Genomic DNA, 24613 nt, shown 5'->3' on the forward strand with positions numbered 1-24613 from the left:
TTCCCATAGCACTGCAATTTCCACTTTTTCCCTTTTCCTCCAACAGAGGGCAGTCTTGATCATGCCATGTAAAATCTAGATTATTCATTTTGAATTAACGTTAAGACAACCCATGATTTATTATGTCTCACCTCAAAGTTTAAACTAATGTGAATTGATATATTTAAGTTTTCGAAAGGGTGATGGTTAGCCTGATACACAGAGCTTCTGTTCCAATCCTAGAACAGATGCTATCTTTTCTGAAGGATGTGAGAAAGGGCTAGATCCAGGTGAAGGCAGGAAACCATAAAGTGAGGATAACGATAAGGTCTGTACTTTTATCTATAACCTGCCAATACACATCTCAGTTATTAAGGTAAACAGAAGTCCCCAACAGTGATTGGGATATGTATTATATATTATCTGTCTTTTCTTTTTGCTATTTAAATCTTAGTGAAATAAATACTTTAAAAAATGTTTGCGGGTTCCTAAGGAAAAGATTACTTGCTTATTTCAATGAGATATATTTTAGGGGTAGAGTTAGTCATTAAAGGAACTCAAATAGAGTTCTCTTTTTTAAAAGTTAAATTCCATGTCACTTCCAAAAACTAAAGAGGCTTGTTCAGAAGGTGTTTATAATTGCTGAGTCTCAGGAACATCCCTAATATTAGGTAATTCAGGTGACGATTTACACTGTCTTTCCCCATGACTTGAAGCTGGCATGGTAACTGCCACTATGATCCTTAACCTCTTAAGATTCTGCTGACCCTCCCACTATGTTTCCTAGAGAATAGACAAGACTCTTTTTCTTCCTTTGTTCCTGTATGACCCAGTTGTAATTTTTTTTAGTGGAACCTTAAAATTAAATGAAAACAAAGAAAAATTTGTAAATCCTAACATAGACATGTTTACAGAGTAAAAATTTATGGTCCCAAGTTTAGCTCAAGTCCAGAAACATTTGATTGGCACTCATTCTTGAACATCTGGGAATTCTCCCCCAACCCCATTTCAACTCTGATTAGCCCTCTCACTGTTTTCTGAGTCTTGCCTTTCCTCACCTCCTGAGAAAAGACTGAATATTTATTAGAGTGTTGTTCACTTTACTCTGATGTTTTTGAGGAAAAGGAGGGAAATAAACTCTATATTCCTTAATTATATTCTTATAGCATCAGCTTTTTAAAATACACATTAAAACTCTATGTAATATCCAGTGATGTCTCATTTAAGCCAAGTAATAGTTGGAAGAATCTTGAGCATAGTATAGTGTTTATGTGCAAACCTAATCATTTTTTTAGTGAAAAAACATCTAACATTGAGATGTTATTAGAGCACTCCAATTCCTAACTTTAAAATTTATTTTAGGGTACATGATGTCTGGCTGTCAAAACACTTTGGAGTAGACCGAAAATCGCAAACCATGCCAGCTCTTCGAAACAGATCAGGAGTAATGCAGGCCCGGCTTCAACATCTTAGTAGCCTGGAAAGTTCGTTTACCCTTAATCACAGTAAGTGAAAAATGTGTGTAGGGTACCCATTTGAAACAGATATGTAATGCTAAGCTAAAAGACCTGGCTAAAATAAGCAAAACGATTGAAAATGATTTTGCATACATAGATCTATATATGTGTCTGTGTTTGTATACAATCATTTCATCATACATTATCATATAACATGCATGGATTTTTCAGCAATTTCAGGTAATGGTGGTTTTTTCTTAGTTCAGTATTAAAGAAATTAATTTTTCCCACTGAATTGTTCTCATCATATTTATGTTAGATATCCTTCATTGCTACTGTTAAACTTTAATGCAAATAACAGCATCTTAATAAAACTGTATACATTTGTTTAGAGTTATTATTCAGTGATTTTAAGGACTGACACATGCTGAACTGACTGCAAAAAATAAAGAACTGTCAATACTATTTTGACAAAGGTATATTTCACACAGGTTGAAGTATTAACAAGGCAAATAGGACAAGGAGAGAAATCTTGCCCAGCTAGGGAACCTAGAGTTATATAAATGGAAGCTATCCTCTAAAAAGCAAATATTAATAAAAAGTCAAAGAGTAAGAAAACTTTCATTTCCATGCAGTCCTCTGGAGGTTGCACAGGAGAGGGCCAGCAAAAGTGGCCTTGTGATAAGAAGTAATAATAAAAACACGTCTTGAGCAGATGGGCTCTGAGCATATATACTCAAGACCTTTAAAAAATATGCAAATCTTAACAGCCTTCAGCGTTGCTCTTCTCACTTGTAAAAATTTAATAAACCTACTTCCTTCAGTTGACTCATGCTTTGTTTTCCTTCTGATTTAGAAACAAGTCGTATATCATTGGCATCATTGAAAATATCTGGCCATAGGGCACCACCTTGTATAATGTAGCCGAATTTCTAGGAGTTTCTCATTTTTGCACACGTAATTAGTAGCACGGCCTAAAATGCCTCACATGTTATTTCCTAGTTACATTACCATATTCCATCACTGAAATCTTGTCTCTAAAGAGGTGGGCACCTAATTATGTGTTGTAGAGCTGTTGATACAGAGTTGAAGTAAAAATTAGTAGACTTCATTAACCAAGACCATAGTTGATTAAGGAATAAGTACAGTGAAATTCACTAGGTCTGCAAGTATTGAGAGCCTCCTTGCTTCTTGCTTGTCTCTGGATTTTTTGGGGAAAAATCATTCAAAACTTACATGAATTGCTGTGTTAGGCAGTTTTAATTTACCTTTTTTTAAAATCCTAGGTTCTACAACAACTGAAGCAGACATTTTCCATCAGGCACTGCTTGAAGGCAATATTGCTACTGAAGTTTCTCTAACAGTACTAGATACCATATCGTTTTTCACCCAGTGCTTCAAGGTAAAAATGAACACTTAGAATTCACTTGACCTCATTGCAAAGAAAATATTATACAAAAGGTAACTAATCAGATGAAGCTTAGTGTAGTGAAAAAGCCCCAAATTAGCAGTGAGGAAGCTTGGATGGTGGACTGAGTTTGGCTACTGTGTGTCCTTGGGAATTTACTGAGCCTCACTTGCGATAACCAGGAAGTGAGGGGATTGGACTAATTTTCCCTTAAGCTCCCTTCTACCTCTTACATTCTGTTGTTTTATTTTTGTGTTTAAAAACAGTTCTCTTTCATACTTTTATTAAAATATCCAGAAATTTTTAGCCCAAATTATGATTGAATCATTGTTCCCAAATGGCTGTTATGATGAGGTGTCTTTTCAGGCTGGATGAAGTCCAGACAGGCTGGCTGTCTTCCCCAGTCAGGCACTTAGTGTTTTTTCCTTAGATGTTTGCTTCTCAGTACAAATCATCATTGCTGTTATTAAAAAGGATAAGGCAAAAAGCAGTGATCTTGCAGGGTTGCTGAGAGAGTAACTGGGTAATGGACCTAAGAGTGCTTTGAAAAGTACAAACTGTATCACTGTAGTGTAACATTAGTGGGACAGCTCAAAAGTGAAAAATCTTGCTTGCTTTCACCTGAGTTACACACATAATCTCCTCCCTTTGTGCTTTTTCAGAGAGGCTCACAAGGGAAAACTGAATTAGATACTAATAAGAAATAGGCTTCAGAATTCCTTTATGAAGTATTAAGTTCTCATTAAAATGTAACCCAAATTCATTTCTCATTGTGCCAATAAATAAGAAGGATATTTGTTCTCAAGGCTTGCATCGTATTTCTTCCTTCTATTCAGATACTTCTTATTTATTTAACAAACATACCTATCGGTAGATGTCAGGCACTATCCTTAGTACTTTACAAATATTAACTCAGTTTTTTCATTGTTGGGGTGAGGGAGAGAAACGGAAGTGACTGCAAATGGGCACCAAGGATGTTTTTGAGGTAATGGAAATGCTCTAAAATTGGATTGTGATGATTGCACAACTCTGTAAATTTATTTTAAAAATATTGAATAGTACACTTAAAATAGGTAAAATTTATGGCATGTTAATTATACCTCAGTAAACTTAAAAATACAAATATGAACTCAGTTTTAGTCCTATTATTCCCATTTTAACATGAGGAAACAGGGAGGTTAATGTCACATAGCTGGTCAGTGCAGAATCAGGATTCAGATCTAGGCCAGTTATCACAAGAGTCCATGCTTCTAACCACTGCACCATGCTTGGAAGTAGACTAAGGAAAGAGCCATAAAAATCTGAAACCATTCAGGGATTCTGGTTGTTGATGTTACTATTAGATCTGTTACAACTTTGCATATTATTTTGGGGTATTTTTTGTTGTTGGTTTTGGTTAAGCAGTGGTAACCTGCTAGTGTCTTGAGGGATAGGAAAAGTTAACCAGTGCTTTAAAAAAAAGGTTGACAAACCAATAGATATTTCTCTACAATTTGTTATTTCTGTTATGTCTCTCTCTCTTTTTATTATTTTTATTATTTTTTAATTAAAATTTATTGGGATGACAATGGTCAACAAAACTACATAGATTTCAAGTGTACAATTCTGTATTATATCATCTATATATCACATTGTGTGTTCACCACCCAGAGTCAGTTCTTCATTGCAGCTTTATTTATGGTGGCCAAGACATGGAAACAACCAAAGTGTCCTTCAATAGATGATTGTATAAAGGAGATGTGGTATATATACACAATGGAATACTATTCGGTGGTAAGAAAGGATGATATAGGAACATTTGTGACAACATGGATGGATCTTGAGATTATTGTGCCGAGCAAAGTAAGTCAGACAAAAAGTCGAGAACCATATGACTTCACTCATATGTGGGATATAAAACTGAAGGCAACAAAGGAACAAGACAAGCAGATAAAGAACAAAAACTCATGGACACAGACCACAATTTAGTGGTTACCAGCGGGGAAAGGGGGAAGGGGAGATGGTAGAAGAGGGCAAGGGGAATCAAATATATGGTAATGGAAGGAGAACTGACTCTTTTTAAATGTCAGTCTAAAGTTTATTTAAACAGCTTTTCCTGACGGATAATGTTTTCTTCTCTAAAATATTTTTTTTTAATTTTTCAATTACAGTTGACATACAATGTTATATTAGTTTCAGGTGTACAACATAGTGATTAGAGGTTTATATAACTTACGAACTAATCACCCCAATAAATCTAGTACCATACATAGTTGTTATACCAAGAATCCCCTAAAATCAGAACATGCTTTTTATTTCACCTTGTCATTCCTTCCTTTTTCAGTTGGCTCCTATGAAGAGTACCATTTTCAAATTACCAACTTTGTCAGTTTTTCTTCTGTTTTGCTTCTTTTTAAAATACTGCCGTGTTTCCCCAAAAATAAGACCTAGCCGGACAATCAGCTTTAATGTGTCTTTTGGAGCAAAAATTAATATAAGACGCACCATAGTTGATTGTCCAGCTAGGTGTTATTTTCAGGGAAACACGGTATCATGTCGAGGATATATAATCTGTTAGTGTACTAATGCATAAGCACTTTGAAAGAAGAGACCAAGTTTTATAATTCCAGGGTCTTGTGTAATATCTTGCAAATGATAGACACTCAATACAGAGTCAAATAAATGAACCCTTTCAATGCTAATTGTTATCTGTGGGCTGTAAATTTTCAGGCCATTTACCTCATCTAATCAAAAACCTCAGGCTAGTCTGACACCATACATAGTTTTATTACAATATTATTGACTGTATTCCTTACCTATACCCTACATCCCCACAACTACTTTGTAACAACCAGTTTGTACTCCTTAATCCCTTCCCTCTTTTTCACCCATCCCCCAACCTTGCTCACATTTGGGAACCATCAAAATGTTCTCTGTATCTGTGAGTTTGTTTCTGTTTTGTTTGTTCATTAATTTTGTTCTTTAGATTCCACATGTAAGTGAAATCGCATGACGTTTGTCTTTCTCTGTCCAACTTAATCCACTCGGCACAGTACCCTCTAGGTCCATCCATGTTATTGCAGGTGGCAAGATTTCATTTTTTTTAAAGGCTGAGTAATATTGCATTGTACATATGTACCACCTCTTTTTTATACAGTCATCCATTGATGGACAGCCAGGCTGCCTCCACATCTTGGGCATTGTATGCTTTAGCAGGTTCTGGTGCCTGCCCAGTCTGCCCTTTGGGTATGTTGTCCTTGGAGGCAGCTGGGTGATGCTCCACCTTACTCCTGGGAGGGGCCCCACAGCAAGCCAAGTTCAGCCGCAGCCTGTGTCCTGCCCAAGGCCACTGGGCATGAGCCACAAAGGAATCAGCAGATGGCCGAGCTGGGCTTGGAGGTGCCTCAAGAGGCCAAGCTGAGAACCAAGGCTCGCTGCTACTAGTGCTGGTCTTGGGGCTGCTCAGCAAGAGGTACAGGCATGCCAAGGCCAGATGCTGCTTGTGTGGGTTTTGTGAACCTTTGAGAGGTTTTAGGAAAATCTGCAGCATGAGCCAAGGCAGGCCATTTGTAAGGAAAAACCAGTGGAAGCGACACTGGTCAGACCACAAGTTGGGTGGGTTGGGGAATTACCATGGCAACGTGAATGAACCTGAAGTTAGTCAGGTTGATGGAGACTCAGATATGGTGGCCACTTGTTTCTGCACACCTGGAAGGGGGAGGGCTCAACAAAGAAACAATGGATTCTGCAAACATTTCTGTCTGGGAGAAAGCTGCCCCTCCAGCCCTCACTCTGAAGCCAAATAACTCAGACAATTCAGAGAGTCCCTGTAAGACCCTGGCATCTTTCAAGCTGCTGCCCCAGCACTGGAGCTCAGAGCAAGTGAGTCCATCAGTGAGTATGCCTGTGCGTGGTCCCTTTAAGATGAACAGCTGGGACTGCAGTCCCCTCATCTCACTCAGCCACAATCTTTGCTGGTTTGCACGACCAGAAGCTGTGGAGACTTCTCTTCCCAGCACTGGAAACCTGGGCTGGGGACCCTGGTGTGGGGCTGGGACCCCTCGCTCGTCTGGGGGGAACCTCCACAGCTGAGATAACCCTGCCAATTTTTAATGGTCACACGTGGGTGCGGGACCAGCCCATTCCACGTCTCTGCCCCTCCTACCAGTCTTGACGTTGCTTCTTCTGTATGCCATTAGTTGTAGGACTTCTGTTCAGCCAGACTTAAGGTAATTCTCAATGATGAGTTTTCTGTAGTTTAGTTGTAATTTTGATGTGGTTGTGAGAAGAGGTGAGCACAGCATTTACCTACTCTGCCATCTTGACTGGAAATCTTTTATGTCTATCTTTACAAGAAGCATTTAAATAATTTATATGGTCTGTTCAATTGTGATAACTGTTATTGTGTCTACTCATAGTGGGTTTAATTTGTCCCCAGTGGCTAAACATACACTAACTAAACATACTTTAAAAAGTAAATTAGATAATAGCCTTTTAATATAGGATTGGATTTTCCTTAATTCTTACATTATTTAGTCTCCCTCAGGTAAATACAAAGTCTGGTTACCTTGTATCCATTTTAAATGTACTGATTTCTTAGTAGAGAAGTAATATGGTTAGATTAGAAGAAAATACTCTTTCCATACTAGTTCTATATTGGTATGTTACATTGGAAAAATAATTTTTTTCATGTGTTTAAAATGATATAATGATGTATAGATGTAGTTTATGTAGCATTTTGAGATTTCCAAGTTGAAAGATGGCACAGATGTTTTAAAATTAAACTTTTTATTTTTATGAAACTTTCAAACAGTAGGTTTGACAAACAGGCATTGGTAAATTCAGTTCTCTCATTCTGGGGGATGGGTGGCATAAACTATTTCTATAAAATGTTTTTTTTTTCCACGTTTTGTAGAGCCAACTTTTAAATAACGATGGCCACAACCCATTAATGAAAAAAGTATTCGACATTCATCTTGCTTTTCTTAAGAATGGACAATCTGAAGTGTCGCTGAAACATGTATTTGCCTCACTGAGAGCTTTCATTAGTAAGGTAAGGAAAAAAGCTGTATAACTGCTAGTGGGCTCACTTCATGGCAAGAAGTAAAGATGGGAAGGAGGATCATTGTGATGATATCTACAAACCTCAGATATTGATGCCATTAAGTTAGTACTACTTTTGAAATAGACATACAGAATATCCAAATACATAAAGAGGATCTGACCAAGCATCCCCTAAAATCAGAACGTGCTTTTTATTTCACCTTGTCGTTCCTTCCTTTTTCAGTTGGCTCCTTTGAAGAGTCCCATTTTCAAATTACCAACGTTGCCAGTTTTTCTTCTGTTTTGCTTCTTTTTAAAGTACTATCATTTTGGAGATACGTAATCTGTTAGTGCACTCATGTATAAGTACTTTGAAAGAAGAGACCAAGTTTTATAATTCCAGAGTCTTGTGTAATATCTTGCAAATGGTAGACACTCAATAGAGAGTCAAGTAAATGAACCCTTTCTTTCAATGCTAATTGTATCTGTGGGCTGTAAATTTTCAGGGCACTTACCTCATCTAATCAAACACCTCAGGCTAGACTTCTAGGAATAAATATGACTAAAACAGATAGCAAAGATTTCTTTCTGGTCTGCTTTTGATAACTTTTAAACATAATAAAACGTTTAATAAACCAAGATGTTTTGTTCATCAATTCACTGATTGGATGGTGGGGTATGGTGGCTGATGAGAAATGTAGGAAAAAGACATCAATGAGTTCTGTTTTGTGGCTCTGTTGAATTTAAGGTGCCTAAAGGACATCCAGTTAGAGCTGCTGGGATTAGCAGTTCAATATAGAGATCTTTGCTCTGGAGAGAGATAGGGGTTATAGAGCTAGATTTGAGATCAGGTTTAGAGAACTAGATGTGGAGTCATCATCTATCCATTCATACATACTACATTCATTGAACACCTTCTCTGTCCAGTACTGTCCTAGAGATACAATGGTACAGCTACAAAAAAAGCATAGTTTCTGCCCTCATGAAGCTTTCAGTCTAGTAGGGGGGAGAGAGAAAATAAACAAGTAAATAAAACAGTAATTATGACAAGTTCTAGGAAGAAACCAAGGTGCTAAGATAGAGAATGATTTGTGGGAGATTCCTTACTTTAGATAGGTTTGTCAATTTTAAAATGAGAACCTGAAATATGAAAAGGGGCCAGCCATTTGAAAAGCCCAAGGACAAACACTCTGGGGAGAAGAAGCACAGGCATATGGAAAGACCTGGAGTGGGAGAGAGCTTGAAATTCTGGGGACTAAAAGGCCCAGTCTAGCTGGAGCATAGTGAACTAGGGAGATCATCAGCACATGAGTGGTAGTTGAAGCCGTGAAAGTGGTTTAATTTTCCCTGCAGAGTATGTAGAGGAAGAACAATAACAACAAAAAGGTCAAGAGCAGTATGTTGGAGGAAAACAACGTGGATGGGGTTGGAAGAGGAATCTGTAGAGATGAGAGAGAACAGTCACAGAAGTAGGAAGAAAGACAAAAAAGAAGGATATCATGGACACCAAAGGAGAAAAGAGTGTCAACATTATGAGATACAGAGTAGTCGAATAAGATAAGGGGGAAAGGGAGTCCATTGGAATTGACAGGAGGTCATTGATGATTTTGGCCATTGCCCACACAGAGAAGTGATGTAGGTAGAAGACTTATTATAGTGGATTAACTACATTACAGCTATGTCCTCCCACGTACTTTTACTTTCATACTAGAACATCTTGCCCAGCAAGATTTGGTTTAATCCGGAGAAACTGTTGATGAAATTTCCTGATTGCCAATCAGAACACATTTAGTAAACATTCATTATCTGTATAACATTGCACTGGTGTTAAGATGATAAAAGGAAGATAGCTTCCTATAACATGTGTTTAAATTCAAGATTCCCAAGAAATTATTTTGAAAAGGTTGGCCCTCTAGCTTCACACTCCCTGGGGGGAAAAAAATCTATTGTGTACCCCGAAGCAGCTTACTACTTGCTTGCCTAGACAAGCAAGCAATGCATGGGACATTGTAGTAAAGCTGAATACATTTTGAAAGTAACAGCTACTTAGCTGTTTTGAGGATTAGGTAGTCACTTTGTATTGTTTTTCTATGCCAAAATGTGTCTTTAAAAAAAAATTACAGTTGACATACAATATTATATTAGTTTCAGGTGTGCAACATGGTGTTTGATATTTACATTCCTTAGGTATGATCACCACAGTAAGTCTATTAATTATCTGTTACCATACAAAGTTATCACGATAATATTGACTATTTCCCCCATATCAAATATATCTTAATACTATTTTATGAGGATGCAGGTGTGTATGTTTGTGTCTGTGCACTTCATCTATACCCCATTTTGTTAAAAGATCAAGTTTACTTGCTTAATAGATTCCCATTATAATTTTTTAATCAGAATTTGTAAGTTAATAATATAAGGAACTGTTTAAATATAAAGCAGAAGAGTAAGTAATGCAGATTATCCTTCCCATTTTTAAGGCCCAAATTGAGACCTGTCTTATCATTTATCATTTCAGCCATTCATTAACTTAATATATATTATGGAGAACCTACTTATCATCTTTTCCAGACCATCATCAGTTCTTCTCAGATCTATGGCTTTTATAGTCAGTACCTCACATTTTTGTAGTGATTTGTATACTGACTTGAATTGTTCTGTCATTGACACATGCTTGCCTTTACATTTTTAACTAGTTCAGATTCTGTAGAGCAGAGCCCTAGTCTTATGTTCATTACGTATCCTCAAAGCACCTAGTATAGTTTAGGTGAGAATGTAGTAGGCATTTGATAGTTGATTGATTTTTATGATTGGGTTTTCAGATACTTATTTATGTTTTTCCTGTTCTTTAGTTTCCTTCAGCCTTTTTCAAAGGAAGGGTAAACATGTGTGCTGCATTTTGCTATGAGGTTTTAAAGTGCTGCACCTCGAAGATTAGCTCAACCAGGAATGAAGCATCTGCACTTTTGTATCTTCTGATGAGAAACAACTTTGAATATACCAAAAGGAAAACCTTTTTGAGGACACATCTGCAGGTCAGTGAAAATCAAAGCTCTCCTTTCTTCTACTCAATCTTTAGCCTCTAGTTCAAGATTCAGAACTACTCAGTCCAATACAATAGCTATTAGCCACATGTGGCCATTTAGCACTTGAAATGTATGTAGCTAGTCTAAATTGAGATATGCCATAAATATGGAATACACATTGGCTTTTAAAGCCTAAGTACCAAAAAAAGTAAAATATCTCAATTGTGTTATGTTGACTATATGTTGAAATGACATTTTGGATATATTGGGTTAAGTAAAATATATTAAAATTCACCTGTGTCTTTTTAATGTGGCTACTAGACAATTTAAAATTACATACATGGCTCACATCATATTTCTATTGGACAGTGCTGCTCTAGCATATAGGTATTAAGAACATAGACTCTAGTTCAGATTCCAGAAGTACCGCACAGTGTGTGACCTTGAGCAAGTTACTTCCTTAGTCTGTCAGTGATTCAGTTTATTTATATGTAAAATAGTTTACATTTATATGTAAAATAGTGGTAAATATTTGTACCTACTTCATAGGATTGTTGCGAGGATTAAATGAGATGATTAAATAACAAATAAAACCCTTGTTAAATATTCCATAACAGGTAATAATACAGTTTGTGTTTCTCGTGTTCTAGCATGCCCAGTAAGTGAAAAATGAGAGAAGCCTCAAGGTGTAGTGGAAAGCATGAACTTTAGAATCAGACATGCTTAAGCTGAATTATAGCTCAGCTAGTTATTTACTGTGTGACTCTAGGCAAAACCCTAAATCTGTCTTAACCATTTGCCTCATCTGTAAAATGAGGCCAAGCATATTTTACCTTGCAGCGTTATCATGAGGGATAAAAATAAAGTGTGTGCAGTGTGAGGCAAAATGCCTAGCACATAATAGACACTTAGTACATGACAGTTGTTATTCAGCATCTGCATATTTTTCTGCTTATTTGATGAAATATCTCTGAACCATAGTTGGGACCTCTTGGCTCAAAAGACCTCTTTGTAATATGGGAAATCCTTGGTCATATTTATATCTTCACTGCCATGGTCTGTCCCATTGGAGTTGTTTATTGGAGATTGGATTATAAATGAGGAAACAGCCATAAGCAGATTTTTAGAAATGTCAACAGTAATGTGGAATTCCGATAAAAGTATATTCTTCCTGTAAAAATCTGCAATATAATTACTTCGGATGTGAGGGCCAGCATTACATGTTAGGGCTTTTATATCACTTCACCTTTACATGAGGTGTCGCTTGACTACCATCTTCCTCCAAAACATTTCTGCAATTGTGCCAGTATGCCTGAGATTTCCTATTAGGGTCAGTTCTCTCAAGTCCTTTATTAAAATATAAATGAATTAATAAATGTGAAGACTTAGAACCATGTCTGGCACATAGTAAGAGCTTGATAAAGGATTAACTAGTATTGCTATGATTATAATCTCTTTGATCCTCAGCACAGCTCTATAAAACAGGTATTATCATTCCCATATAACAATGAAGTACAGAAGGGTCAATGAAATAACTTTTCCAAAGCCACACAGTGAGGAATTGATAAAATCAAGATTTGAATCTGAGGCAGTTTGATTCTAGAGCCTGTACTTATAGCTCCTACAGTATCCTGCTTCCCAAGGACTCTGGTAAAGCATCCAACCATTAGCACCTTAGCATGAATCATTTAGGCATTCCTCCAAGGGATCCTGAGAGATGAAAAAGAACTGTCAAAGTCCATTATGTATACTGTCTAAACCGGTAGGTCCTAGTCAGAAACAAAGAAGGGAGCTGAGGTACTAGAGTTGGGAGTCTGGCACACTGAAGTAGACTAGTGAAAAGGAATGAGAAACCATCAAAGAAAATGTCATTTGTTCCCAACATTACTATAGCTACTACCTAGCAGCATATTCAGAATGGAGAGCTGACCACTGTTGTTTCAGTTCATTATTATGAGACAGTTTTGGATCTAGCTGTACTGTGAGTTTTGAAAAAACTTCCACATCTATCCAGGAAATGTCCCAATGAAATTTGAAATTGGGACCTTAGAAGTTATTTCAGTAGAATAATTTAAACCCCTCATGTCTGAAGAAAATAGATTATGATTGAACTCTGTAGAATCTTTAAAAGACTCATTTCATGTGAGTGCTTATGGGGTTATACAATGATGAAAACGAACAGCATTTGTTCAAAAGACATTTGAAAAACAATGTTTGCTTCTTTCCACAGATAATAATTGCTGTAAGCCAGCTAATCGCTGATGTAGCGCTGAGTGGAGGCTCGAGATTTCAGGAGTCTTTATTCATTATCAATAATTTTGCAAATAGTGACAGACCTATGAAGGTATGTTTTCACTTCAAATAATAAACTACAACTACCTCCACTGTCAGGGAAGTTTACACTCCTAAAATTAAACTATCATTGGATTCACAACTTTTGATAGAATAGCGTGTATAGAATGTAAGCTTCATGAGCCAAGACTTTGTCTTATTATAGAGCACTGTATCTCTTAGCACCTAGAGCACTGCCCTGGTACATAGCAGATATTTAATATTAGATGATTGACTCTACTGTGTATCCACAGTTATGGCTAGTAGGATTTGAAGTTTTTTTCTGGGCTTGATTTCTAAACTTACTCAGAAAATAAATGGATCCTTTCTTAGCAGTTGTTACCATTTTATAATATTGGTTAATTAAGCACTGAATTTGAAATTTCACAAAATTTCACTTCTTAGAGCAGCTAAGAGCTGCCTGCTCTATTGCCAACAGATGAGGAATGGTCCAGAAGGGATTCATTATTTGATGGCTTTCTGAGTTTGAAGAATCATCTGTTAACTAATTGTGGGTTGCCATAGATCAGGGGTGTTCAAACTGCGGCCCATGGGCCAACTGCGGCCCGCAATCCATTTCTAATTGGCCCGCAGCAAATTCCAAAAATATATTTAGTTTACTTAAATAAACCAGGTGAGGCAATACGTACTTCACCTTGAGTGAGTGGCCCGGCTGTTTGTGTATTTTACCGCATATGGCCCTTGGTGAAAAACGTTGAAAAAAGTTTGGACACCCCTGCTCTAGATACTTACTGGCACACCCAAAGATCACCATTCTTCTTTCTTACCTCTCTGCTTAAAACCTCTAACATTGTCAAAATTCATTTGTTGTTTTGTTGCATGGAGAGCAGGTTCTGATCTTCAGTGCTACATGTGTACAAAAGAAGAGGAATCCTTTGCCAATAGTGGACTTTTCCTCCCAGAGGAATTATCCCCATTCTTGGGAAAGGTCAACTTCCAGCATAATTTGACAATATTGTATAAAATCTGAAAAAAAAGCTCACAGTCATAGCATACTTGATGTTTGGAATGTGTAGACTCCATGTAGCAAAAACAAAAACAAAGAAATTCCCACAGGAACATTGCTTGGACTGAAAAAAACATGAGTAGTGCCAGCCGTCCTCAGGCTGGGAAAGTTTGCTTTCCAGCCAGTTCTGCTGGTTCCCCAGGAGATCAGTATATGTTCCAACTAATCCCATGAGTACAAAAGCAACCTCTGTCATTTAGGATCTTTTATTCATATTCTAAGAGTTTATTTTGCCAGTTATTATCATCCTTAATCCCATGTTATATAAAAGTTGGAGTAGTAACTTTTTCAAAATAAATGGAGTCTGTTTTGGCTCTCCTTGATAAGAAAATCATTTTCATGACTCATTTCTGAAATGACAGTTTTATTCTGACAAGGCAGTTACTACCAATAAACCCTGCTACAACATATGCCTTTCCCTCAATAAACAGAATCTCTCAATGTATAAGAAGGGGCTTTATGTATATAATTATTCTTTTTAAAGGGATCAAGAAGGCACTTCTGTAAACCATTTTCTCCACATTTGGTTATAGTCACATTGAAAAGCTCTGTCAACCCCTACACTTGTCTCTTATTCACCTTCTTTGAATCATACAGGTAATTGTGATTACTCCAGTGGGGTTAAGAGGAAGTGATAGGACTATCTTAATGGCCAGAATAAAGAGGAAACTGTAACTTAGGGATTTTGGAGGACATAAACCAACACTTTGGGAGAGGTTAATAACCTCTTTAGAGTGTTCTGTGATTCATAACCTCTTTTATTTGTATAAGTGGACACTTTTGCAGTATGGTTTTCACTTCTGTATATGGTAGTCAGTGGGTGGGATAGGTCTGCTTGTCGGTATGGAAGAGTGGCTAAGATCATTAGCTCTGGAGCCATACTACCTGTGCATAAATCCTGTCTCTCCCACTTACCAACTGTGAGACTTTGGCCAAGCTACTTAACTGCTATGTGCCTCACTATTCCGTTGGTAAAATGAATTATGATATACTTAATTCACAGGGTTGTTGTAAAAATTAAAACATGTAAAGCACCCAGACCACTGCTTGGTACATATTATGCTGTCAATTTTTAGTTACTGTTGTAACTAAAGTTACACAATAAGGTGAATATAGATGACTCTCATGGCTATAGAATTCACAGTGGAGGAGCTGAGGCTCAAAGCCAGGTAGTCTGGCTCCAGAGTCTGTGCTTATCTATATTGTGAATATACTGCCATCAAGTTTAGAGCCTTTGAAGTCTGAGCTAGTAGTATATTTTAAAAACAATTAAATCTCTTTAGACATGCCACATTCCAAGAACTAAGAACCAAATACCAAGAACAGTAACAAGGAGGAAAAAATCATATGTTACCGTGTTTCCCTGAAAATAAGACCTAGCCAGACAATCAGCTCTAATGCGTCTTTTGGAGCAAAAATTAATACAAGACCCGGTCTTATTTTACTATAATATAGAACTGGGTCTTATATAATATAATGTAATATAATATAATATAATATAATATCCAGTCTTATTTTGCTATAAGACTGGGACTTAAATAATAGAACATAATATGTAGTATAGTATAATATAACATAATACTGGGGCTTATATTAATTTTTGCTCCAAAAGACAGATTAGAGCTGATTGTCCAGCTAGGTCTTATTTTCGGGGGAAACAGGGTATTCCCAGGATTGAATGCCAAGGCTTAGAGCACTTTGATGATACTGATAAATATGTCTTTTGTTTGTTTTGAAATTAGGCAACTGCTTTTCCCACAGAAGTCAAAGACTTGACCAAGAGAATCCGTACCGTTCTTATGGCCACTGCACAAATGAAGGAGCATGAGAAAGACCCTGAGATGCTAATTGATCTCCAGTATAGCTTAGCCAAGTCCTATGCAAGTACCCCAGAGCTCAGGAAAACCTGGCTTGATAGCATGGCCAAGATTCATGTAAAAAATGGAGATTTTTCAGAGGTGATTACTTAAAGCTTTGTTCTAAATACAACCCTACCAAACTGCTGGAACACATCCTTATAGTTCTTTGTCATCCTTTTTCAGGTGGCAATGTGTTATGTCCATGTAGCAGCTTTGGTTGCCGAGTTTCTTCATCGAAAAAGTAAGATATTTCTGTTGTTAGAGATGGGGAGAATTTCAGTTAGCACAATAGTTTTTATCTTTGTAGTATGCAACTGCAAATGTGATATAATTGAGCTTTGAAAAATATGTTCACCTTTAGCCGCATTCAGTGTTAAACAGAAGCTGTTACTAAAAAAACTGGATAGTTCATTTTGCCTTCTGCTTTCGTTAAGAGTACAAGAATAATTTAAATAGCACAGGGCCAGGCCTGATGTCCAGTGTTTATTTTCCAAGACTGTCTCCCTGGAAGACTGCCACAGATTAAATTCTTCTCAGAGCTCATGAGAAGTTCTGGATAATACCAGTCACTTACTTTCCTGTCATCTGCCTCAAGTTCACCAGCAGCTGCCCACAGATTATATCTCCACAGCCATTTTAGTGCAATGGTACCTTGGTATTAAAGGGAGTCAGCACATCAGGAAGGTGGCCAAATAAGACAGCCCTTGTTCGTATCCCACCCCCAACAACAATTTGGCATCTATCCATGGACAAAAATACCTTTTTGGGGGCTGTGAAATCCAGCACCACATTCCAAGGGACCTGGGAGGAATGTCATCCACCTGTGCATCAGATAAGAGGCAGACAGACCTCGGTCCTGGCTGTGGACTCTGCAGTGGCCTATGAACTGGCTCCAGCCCCTCTCAGCTGCAGTCCAGGAATCCCTGAAGAACAGTCTTAGATAATCACCTGTGGGCAAGAGAACCTTGATGGGAGTCCAGGAGTCCAGTGGAGAAATTCCAGAATGCTGATGCAGAAAAAAATACAAGTTTAGATGCATTGGAGAGGGCAAGAGGAACCGTTTGACTTTACTCATGTCACCTCTTCCCCAAGGTGGCATACATAGCTCAGAGCCAAGAGAGAATTTCTCACTCATGATTTCTTCTGCAAGGAAAGTGAGACCATATGAATGGGCACCTGGCTTCCCCAGCTGTACAGGATGTTGCCAAAAAGGCCCATTGCTCTCTTGCCCCATCCAGAGTACTGAGTCGTGAGCTTCCTGACTGGGGGGCGGAAAGAGGCTGGGAAAGTGGCAGGTAGGACTCTCAGAAGGCATTAAACAGACATGGATCCTACTATTAATGGCATTGTAGACTCCGTCAAGAAGCCTGCCAACGAGGTGCTAGGGACACTTAGCCCACAGATCCCTCCAACTGGCCCATAAACACCCCTAGTGCTCCACACACCTCAGCCACACTCCCCCATCCTGTAGCTGGCTTCCTGTGCATGTTCCTGATGGTTGTGAGAGCAAGCTTTGTTAGATGGTTAGTGAGCATGTGCAGAAATTCACCTGCCAGAATCTGTGGGCCAGGAAGAGAACACAAACTTGAGCTTTAGCATCACCCTTGGGAAAGCAAGAAAGGGAGGCTGTTAGCTTATGGTCTGGTGTGTTGCATAATAGAGAGAAGGCATAGAGGCGTAAGAATTCTGCCACAAGAGAGAACAAGAAGTGTGGAGCAGATGTATCCCTGGAAGGCCTATGAAAGCTTCAGAATCCCTAACAGGGCACATGGAAGGTATTTTTCTCCCAAAGTCAGTGAGTAGGGATGGTTGGAAGAGATTGCTACTTCAAATGTGAAGACAGCAATGCAAGACTTCAAGGAATGTGAAAAATGAAGGCAACCTGACACCACCAAAGGATCACAATAACCTTCCAGTAATCAACCTCAGACACATGGAGATCTGTAATTTACCTAATAAAGAATTCAAAATAACTATTTTTAAGGAAGTTCAATGAGTTACAATAAAATAGAAAGACAATTTAATGAAACCAGGGAAGCTATACACGAGCAAAATGAAGTTAAAGAAAAAGAAATCATAGAAAAAAACAAATACTTGAGCTGAAGAATACAATGAATAAGTGAAAATTGCAATGGAGGGCATTACCAGCAGAATGGATCAAGCAGAAGAGATCATCTGTGCATTAGAAGAAAGGACCTTTGAAATTATCCAGAGAACACAGAAAAGACTGAAAAAGAGTGAAGAATGCCTACGAGGTATGACAATTAAATTTGCGAACTTGTTGCAATGATGTTGCTAACATTTTTTGATATCGGAGGGATTATTCATTATGAATTTGTACCAACTGGACAAATAGTTAACCAGCTTTACTATTTGGAAGTGCTGAAAGGGCTGCGTGAAAAAGTTAGACGAAAATGACCTAAACTTTTCGCCAACAATTCATGGCTCTTGCATCACAACAATGCACTAGCTCACATGTCACTGTCTGTGAGGGAGTTTTTAGCCAGTAAACAAATAACTATTGGAACACCCTCCCTACTCACCTGATCTAGCCCCCAATGACTTCTTTCTTTACCCAAAGATAAAGGAAATATTGAAAGGAAGACATTTTGATGACATTCAGGACATCAAGGGTAATATGACGACAGCTCTGATGGCCATTCCAGAAAAAGAGTTCCAAAATTGCTTTGAAGGGTGGTCTAGGTGCTGGCATCGGTGCATAGCTTCCCAAGGGGAGTACTTCAAAGGTGACCATAGTAATATTCAGCAATGAGGTATGTAGCACTTTTTCTAGGATGAGTTTGCAAATTTAATTGTCCGACCCCGTATGTGACTTATGTGATGCTATTGAAACAATGTACAAATTATTCTAGTCCCAAAAGAGAGTGAGAGAAACAGAAAGCATATTTAAATAAATAATGGCTTGTGAACCTCCCAAATCTGGGGAATGGTTTGGATATCCAAGTTCATGAAGCTCAGAGATCCCCAAACAGACTCAACATAAAGAGATCTCCTCTAAGACACATTATAATGAAACTGTCAACAATCAAAGACAAAGAATCCTAAGGGCAGTAAGAGAAAAGAAGCTGTAACTTACAAGCAAACCCCGTAAGGCTATCAGCAGATTTCTCAGCAGAAACCTTATAGGCCAGGAGAGAGTGGGATGATGCATTCAAAGAGCTGAAAGAAAAAAAAAAAACTGCCAGCCAAGAATACTCTATCCAGAAATGAAGGACAGATAAAAATTTTCCCAGCCCCTCCCCCCCCAAAAAAAAGCTGAAGGAGTTCATTACCACTAGATCTGCCTCATAGGAAATGCTGAAAAAAGTTCTTCAAGCTGAGATAAGAGGATGCTAATTAGTAACATGAGAACATGTGAAAATGATCTGTATGACTGGATAAAGAAGACATGGTGCATATATACAACAGAATATCATTCAGCCACGAAAAAGGAGGAAATCTGCCATTTGTGACAATATGAATGGACCTTGAGGGCATTATGCTAAGTAAGTCAGACAGAGAAGGACACATACTGTATGATCTCACTTACATGTTTGGAATTGAAGAAAGCAAAACATGTAAAAACAAAGTAGAACGGTGGTTACCAGGGGCTGGGGGAAATAAGATGTTATTCAAAGGGCACAAACTTCCACTTAAAAGATTAAAAAGTTCTAGAGACGTAATATATAGCACAGTGATTATAGTTAACAATACTGTATTACATACTTGAAAGTTGCTAGGAGAGTAGATCTTAAATGTTCTCAACCCCCCCAAATGGTAATCATGTGTAGTGAGAAACACTACTATATTAATTTTGCCATATATAAATATAAATATATATATATGTATGTATGTGTGTGTGTGTGTGTGTGTGTATATATATATATATATATATATATATATACATACATATATATATGTTCAAATCAACACCTTAAACTTATAGTGTTATATATCAAAAATTGATTGGCAATGGACATTGCAAGGAAATCTCCCACTATCTATCATAATGGCCAAGTTACTTCCTTTAAGGTGGTTGAATGAGTAATGTTAGGTCAAAATGAAGCCATCTAGTAGGAGTCATATCACTCTGGTTTTGGCTATGAGAACACAACCCTGTTTGTATTATTTTGTTTTTTAATTCCAGAATTCCTACAATTAAGTTATATCTTTTATTTCACATCTAAGACCCAGTGTCTGATTGCCTCGTATAATTCCACCCATGTGAAGAATCTTTTTCTAACCCAAACATGGTATCATGACTAAAATGTAGATTCATTTTACTTATGTTTTAAATTAACACTTTCTGTTTGATACTGAAATTCTTTTGAACCATCCATTTGTTTGAAATTGGTATACTCTAGTTTTCTCCTTTTAGTACTTATGTGGTTTTAAAAGGGAGAAAAAGATTAATTATCAAAAGAAGGCCCCATTTGAGGTTTTTTTGTACGTTACTGGCTTGCCTCTGATATTACAGTAAAACTAAATATTGAACACCTGCAATTCCAAATAAACTGAAAAATACCAGAACCCAAAATACGGTTAAATAAATTTTTACTGTTATCTTTCAGATAAATTAGGTTAATATTTTCTAATCTAATTAATTAATGGAAATCTGAAATATGAGTTTTATGTCCACAGTACCCTTTAGATATTGAACTTAGTTAAAAATATTAAAATATTTCCCTAGAATTTTTCCACAAGTGCAAAGACCCTAAAGCTAAGCAAAAGTCAAGAATTATTTATCTCCATTATCAATCTTTAAGCTTTAGATATATGACTACAGGATTAGACAAAATAACAACTAAAATAGAATTTACATATTGCTGTGGTTTTTTGGATGTTAGCTTGAGGCAGCTAGCCTGAACACCAAATAATGTAACGTGTTTCAACAAGTGGAAATAGTGATTTAAACTAATTATTTACATATTTATCTCATAATGCCTTTGAGATTTTTTAGACTTTATCCTTCATAGAAATCAAAGAGGCTTTCTCTGGTTAGGAAAAATTGACATTTTGCATTTTAAACAAAAATTAATGTTAAATTTAAGAGAAGTTTACATATTTATTTATAAGTTCCATTTATTTTTAAACCTGGAAAATTGTACTTGGTTAAAGTAGAAAACCTTATTCTAAACTGGTGGCAGTAGGAAAATCCTCAGGGTTTTTCCCCCTTGGATTCAATCATTCAGATAATCCAAAATACCTTCTTTTGAGAAGGAGAAAGAGAAAGGCAGAAAGTAGAAACCGAAGAGGCAGGAGTAGTGTGACAGCAACAGCATCTGTTAATCTAAAAGTGAGTCCTAAAAGAGGCTGACCGGCAACTACAGAAGTAAGGATTCCAAAATCAAGAGACAGACTCCAAATGGTAAAACAGACTTGTCCTTCAGAGAGTGACACAGTAACTGAGGAAGACAAAAGGTAAGAAAAAGGGGCAAGAGGGGGGAAAAAACTGGAAAAAAAAAAAAAAAAAACAGCTTAAAAATGATGAAGAAGGCCAGAAGGAAGAAGATAAGCCAAGAAAAGAGCCAGACAAAAAAGGGGAAGAAAGAGGTTGAACTGAAAATTTTTTTTAGCTAAAACAAGCGTTACATCACCCTCTGATTCTGAAGAGGAAGGAGATGGTCAAGAAGTTGAAAAGAAAAGAAAAAGTGGAAGAAATGTTCAGACTGTTTATAGAAGGACTATACTAAGAGGCCAACATGAGAAAGAAGCAGCAGATAGAAAATGGAAGCGAGAGGGACAAATGGAAACTGAGCAGCAGAATAAGATGATGGAAGGAAGCCAGAAGTTAAGAAAGTAAAGAAGCGAGAGAGAGAAAAAAAAAAAAAAGAAGCGAGAAACATCAATGGATTCTCGAATACATGCTGAAATTAAAAATTCACTTAAAATTGATAATCTTGATGTGAACAGATGTATTGAGGCGTTGGATGAACTTGCTTCACTTCAGGTCACATGGTAACAAGCTCAGAAACACACAGAGATGATTACAACACTGAAAAAAATACAGCAATTCAAAGTGAGTCAGATTATCATGGAGAAGTCTACAATGTTGTATAACAAGTTTAAGAACATGTTTTTGGTTGGTGAAGGAAATTTCTGTAATCACATAAATGCTAAATAAATATCTTATGGAACAAAGATGGCATGGCATGACAAAGCAAATAAAACCAAAGATTAAGGGAAGAGAGGGTCAAACAAAAAGCTGAAAAAGGAACAGACAGGTTCAAAGACTCTAAATGGAGGACCTGATGCTCAAGACAGTAATCAACCACAACATAATGGAGATGGCAGTGAGGAAAGCACAGGTGAGGCCAGTGGTAAGAAAAAGCCATCCAGTGAAGAGAGAGACTGAAGGATCTCTGAAGGACTCTATGCTAGATGAGTAGGTTGACATACCTGGAATATAAGGAACATTTGAGAAGTTTGTAATGGTTTTCATTTGCAAGTTTTAAATTTTATAAGCATAAGTTTTGATATTTAAAACTTGTTTTGTGGGAGAAAATTCCTTTATTTTTGTTTAAAAGTAATTAAACAGTGCTTATGCAGTATTAACAACTATATTATACAGTAAATATGAAAGAATATCCATTTAGGAAATGTTCAACTGCTTTTGCAGACATTGGTTGCAATATATTTTCGATTAGTGTGTGTATATTAATGCGTAATTGATTCTAGGAAAAAAGTTACATTTTTAGAACTGTTACGTGTACAAACGTTTCCTCTTTTCCCAAATACCATGGGTTTTATGCATAGTTTTTACAAATCTTGGATTTACCAGACTGTCTTTTCACTGTTTTTAGGTTTTGTGGAAGTTAGCATTTTTACAGTAGGTAAAATGTTACTTCTATACAAGTATTCGCTCCTTCTATGTAAAGTCACTCTCACAGTCTATATTGTGCTACATTGTCCTACTGATTTGCAACAATGTGTGGTCTGTATGCCTTTTTGTATGGCATAGATGTCCAACTGCCACTGAACTATTAATAACAATTCTACAAGGTACGAAACTCATGTTAACTTTTGAAGGTAATTTAATTTTGTGGCTGGGAATTCAGTGCAGAGAGCAGAATGGGTGTATATAGAAATGATCTGTCTTTAGGGTTCAGCTATCTAAGATCCTTTACAGACACTAGTAGCTGAAACTGAAAATGATAAAAGCTTATTTTTGAGACATTTCTGAAAATTTTAAAAAGTCACACCCATTAAGAAAGTCACTAAATAGTATTTTTTTAAAATTGGAAAACAATCCATTATGCTTATGCAGTAAATAAAAGAAAATGCTATGTAAGGAAATTAGTCTATTTGAAAATATGGCTGTATTAGAAAGGAATTTATATTTCTGTATCACACACATGACAGGATTATAAAAAGTGGAAACAGTGCTCTGAGGCAGTCGACAAAGTAAAGAAGTACTTTTTGATAGTCTGTATGTTCATGTATATGGACTAAATTAGGGTGAACCAAGGTTAACACAAAATTTAAGAGTACCTTAACAGATACCATTTCTAAGATATTTTGATTAGGTCAGTTGGTAGTTTTTAGTAGCTAGAAGGTACTTGTCATGTTTTGAAACTATGAATATGGGAAAAAGGATTTTAATACTTCAGTGTTTGCATGTGATGTGTAGTATGCGTATATGTCGTGACCTCTCAGGTAATTGTTTTCATCTATAGATGAAAAGTTCGAATGATTTAAATAACTGGAGTTTTGCTTTTGAAAGGCCTTATAATTGAACCTAGGACCCACTATTTCTTTGTTTTGCTTTGTTTTTTTTTTATGTGGTATAGGACTCACTATTTTGAGGGAACTCTTGCTGTTGTTTCTGTTTGGTCTTTAATACAATTAAAATTTGGACAGTTATTCTAGTTAAGCCGTAAGTTTCAACATGTAAACTTGTTTTGATTAAATAATATTTCTATCAAAATACCTTCTTTTGTTAATTAGCTGATTAAACTATAATTGTTATACTAAAGTAGACTACTAATTTAAAACAAGTTAAAAACTCAATCTGTTAACCTGTCATCCAATCTGAGAACTCCATGATCTAGATAAGACAATATTCACAGAGTAAATAGAAATACCTTTGATGCCTGACTATTGTGCTGTACACCTGAAGCTGAAGCTGAATAATATTGAATATCAACTATAATTTTGTCTATATATATATATATATAGTCACAGGATGTGGAGTACAGCATAGGGAATAGAGTCAGTGGAACTGTAACAGCTATATACAATGTCAGAGGGGTAGAACATTGGGGAGGGGATTATCACTTTGTGAGGGGTGTAAATGTCTAACTATTACATTGTTTTTGTACACCTGAAACTAATTTAAAAAATTAAAAAGAAAAGAATGAGAAAAATTTTTTTTAGGTACATTTGAGTGCAGAACTGAAAAACTTATTTAACACAAGACAAACTTATTTAACAAAAATAATTCAATTCTGGAACCCTTTGTTTTCTATTATTAAGTGTCCTTTGGTAATGAATACAAAAGG

At 36.7% G+C, this 24613-nt stretch overlaps 1 protein-coding gene and 1 pseudogene across 2 annotated transcripts in view; both read left to right on the forward strand.

Annotated features, from left to right (window-relative positions):
• DOCK11 (dedicator of cytokinesis 11) overlaps positions 1–24613 on the forward strand; it is a 212592-nt gene that overhangs the window by 150052 nt on the left and 37927 nt on the right. For both annotated transcript variants that reach the window (XM_019717035.3, XM_074323192.2), the window contains exons 38-44: positions 1342–1484; positions 2723–2838; positions 7739–7876; positions 10722–10904; positions 13126–13239; positions 15996–16211; positions 16296–16353. In XM_019717035.3, coding sequence (XP_019572594.2) covers positions 1342–1484; positions 2723–2838; positions 7739–7876; positions 10722–10904; positions 13126–13239; positions 15996–16211; positions 16296–16353 — 968 coding nt within the window. The remainder of the gene's footprint in view (positions 1–1341; positions 1485–2722; positions 2839–7738; positions 7877–10721; positions 10905–13125; positions 13240–15995; positions 16212–16295; positions 16354–24613) is intronic.
• Positions 17277–22050, forward strand: LOC109437658 (PC4 and SFRS1-interacting protein pseudogene; annotated as a pseudogene).

Source organism: Rhinolophus sinicus, chromosome 18 (genome assembly GCF_057876585.1).
Source record: "Rhinolophus sinicus isolate RSI-liver-muscle chromosome 18, RSI-T2T, whole genome shotgun sequence".
NCBI lineage: Eukaryota > Metazoa > Chordata > Mammalia > Chiroptera > Rhinolophidae > Rhinolophus > Rhinolophus sinicus.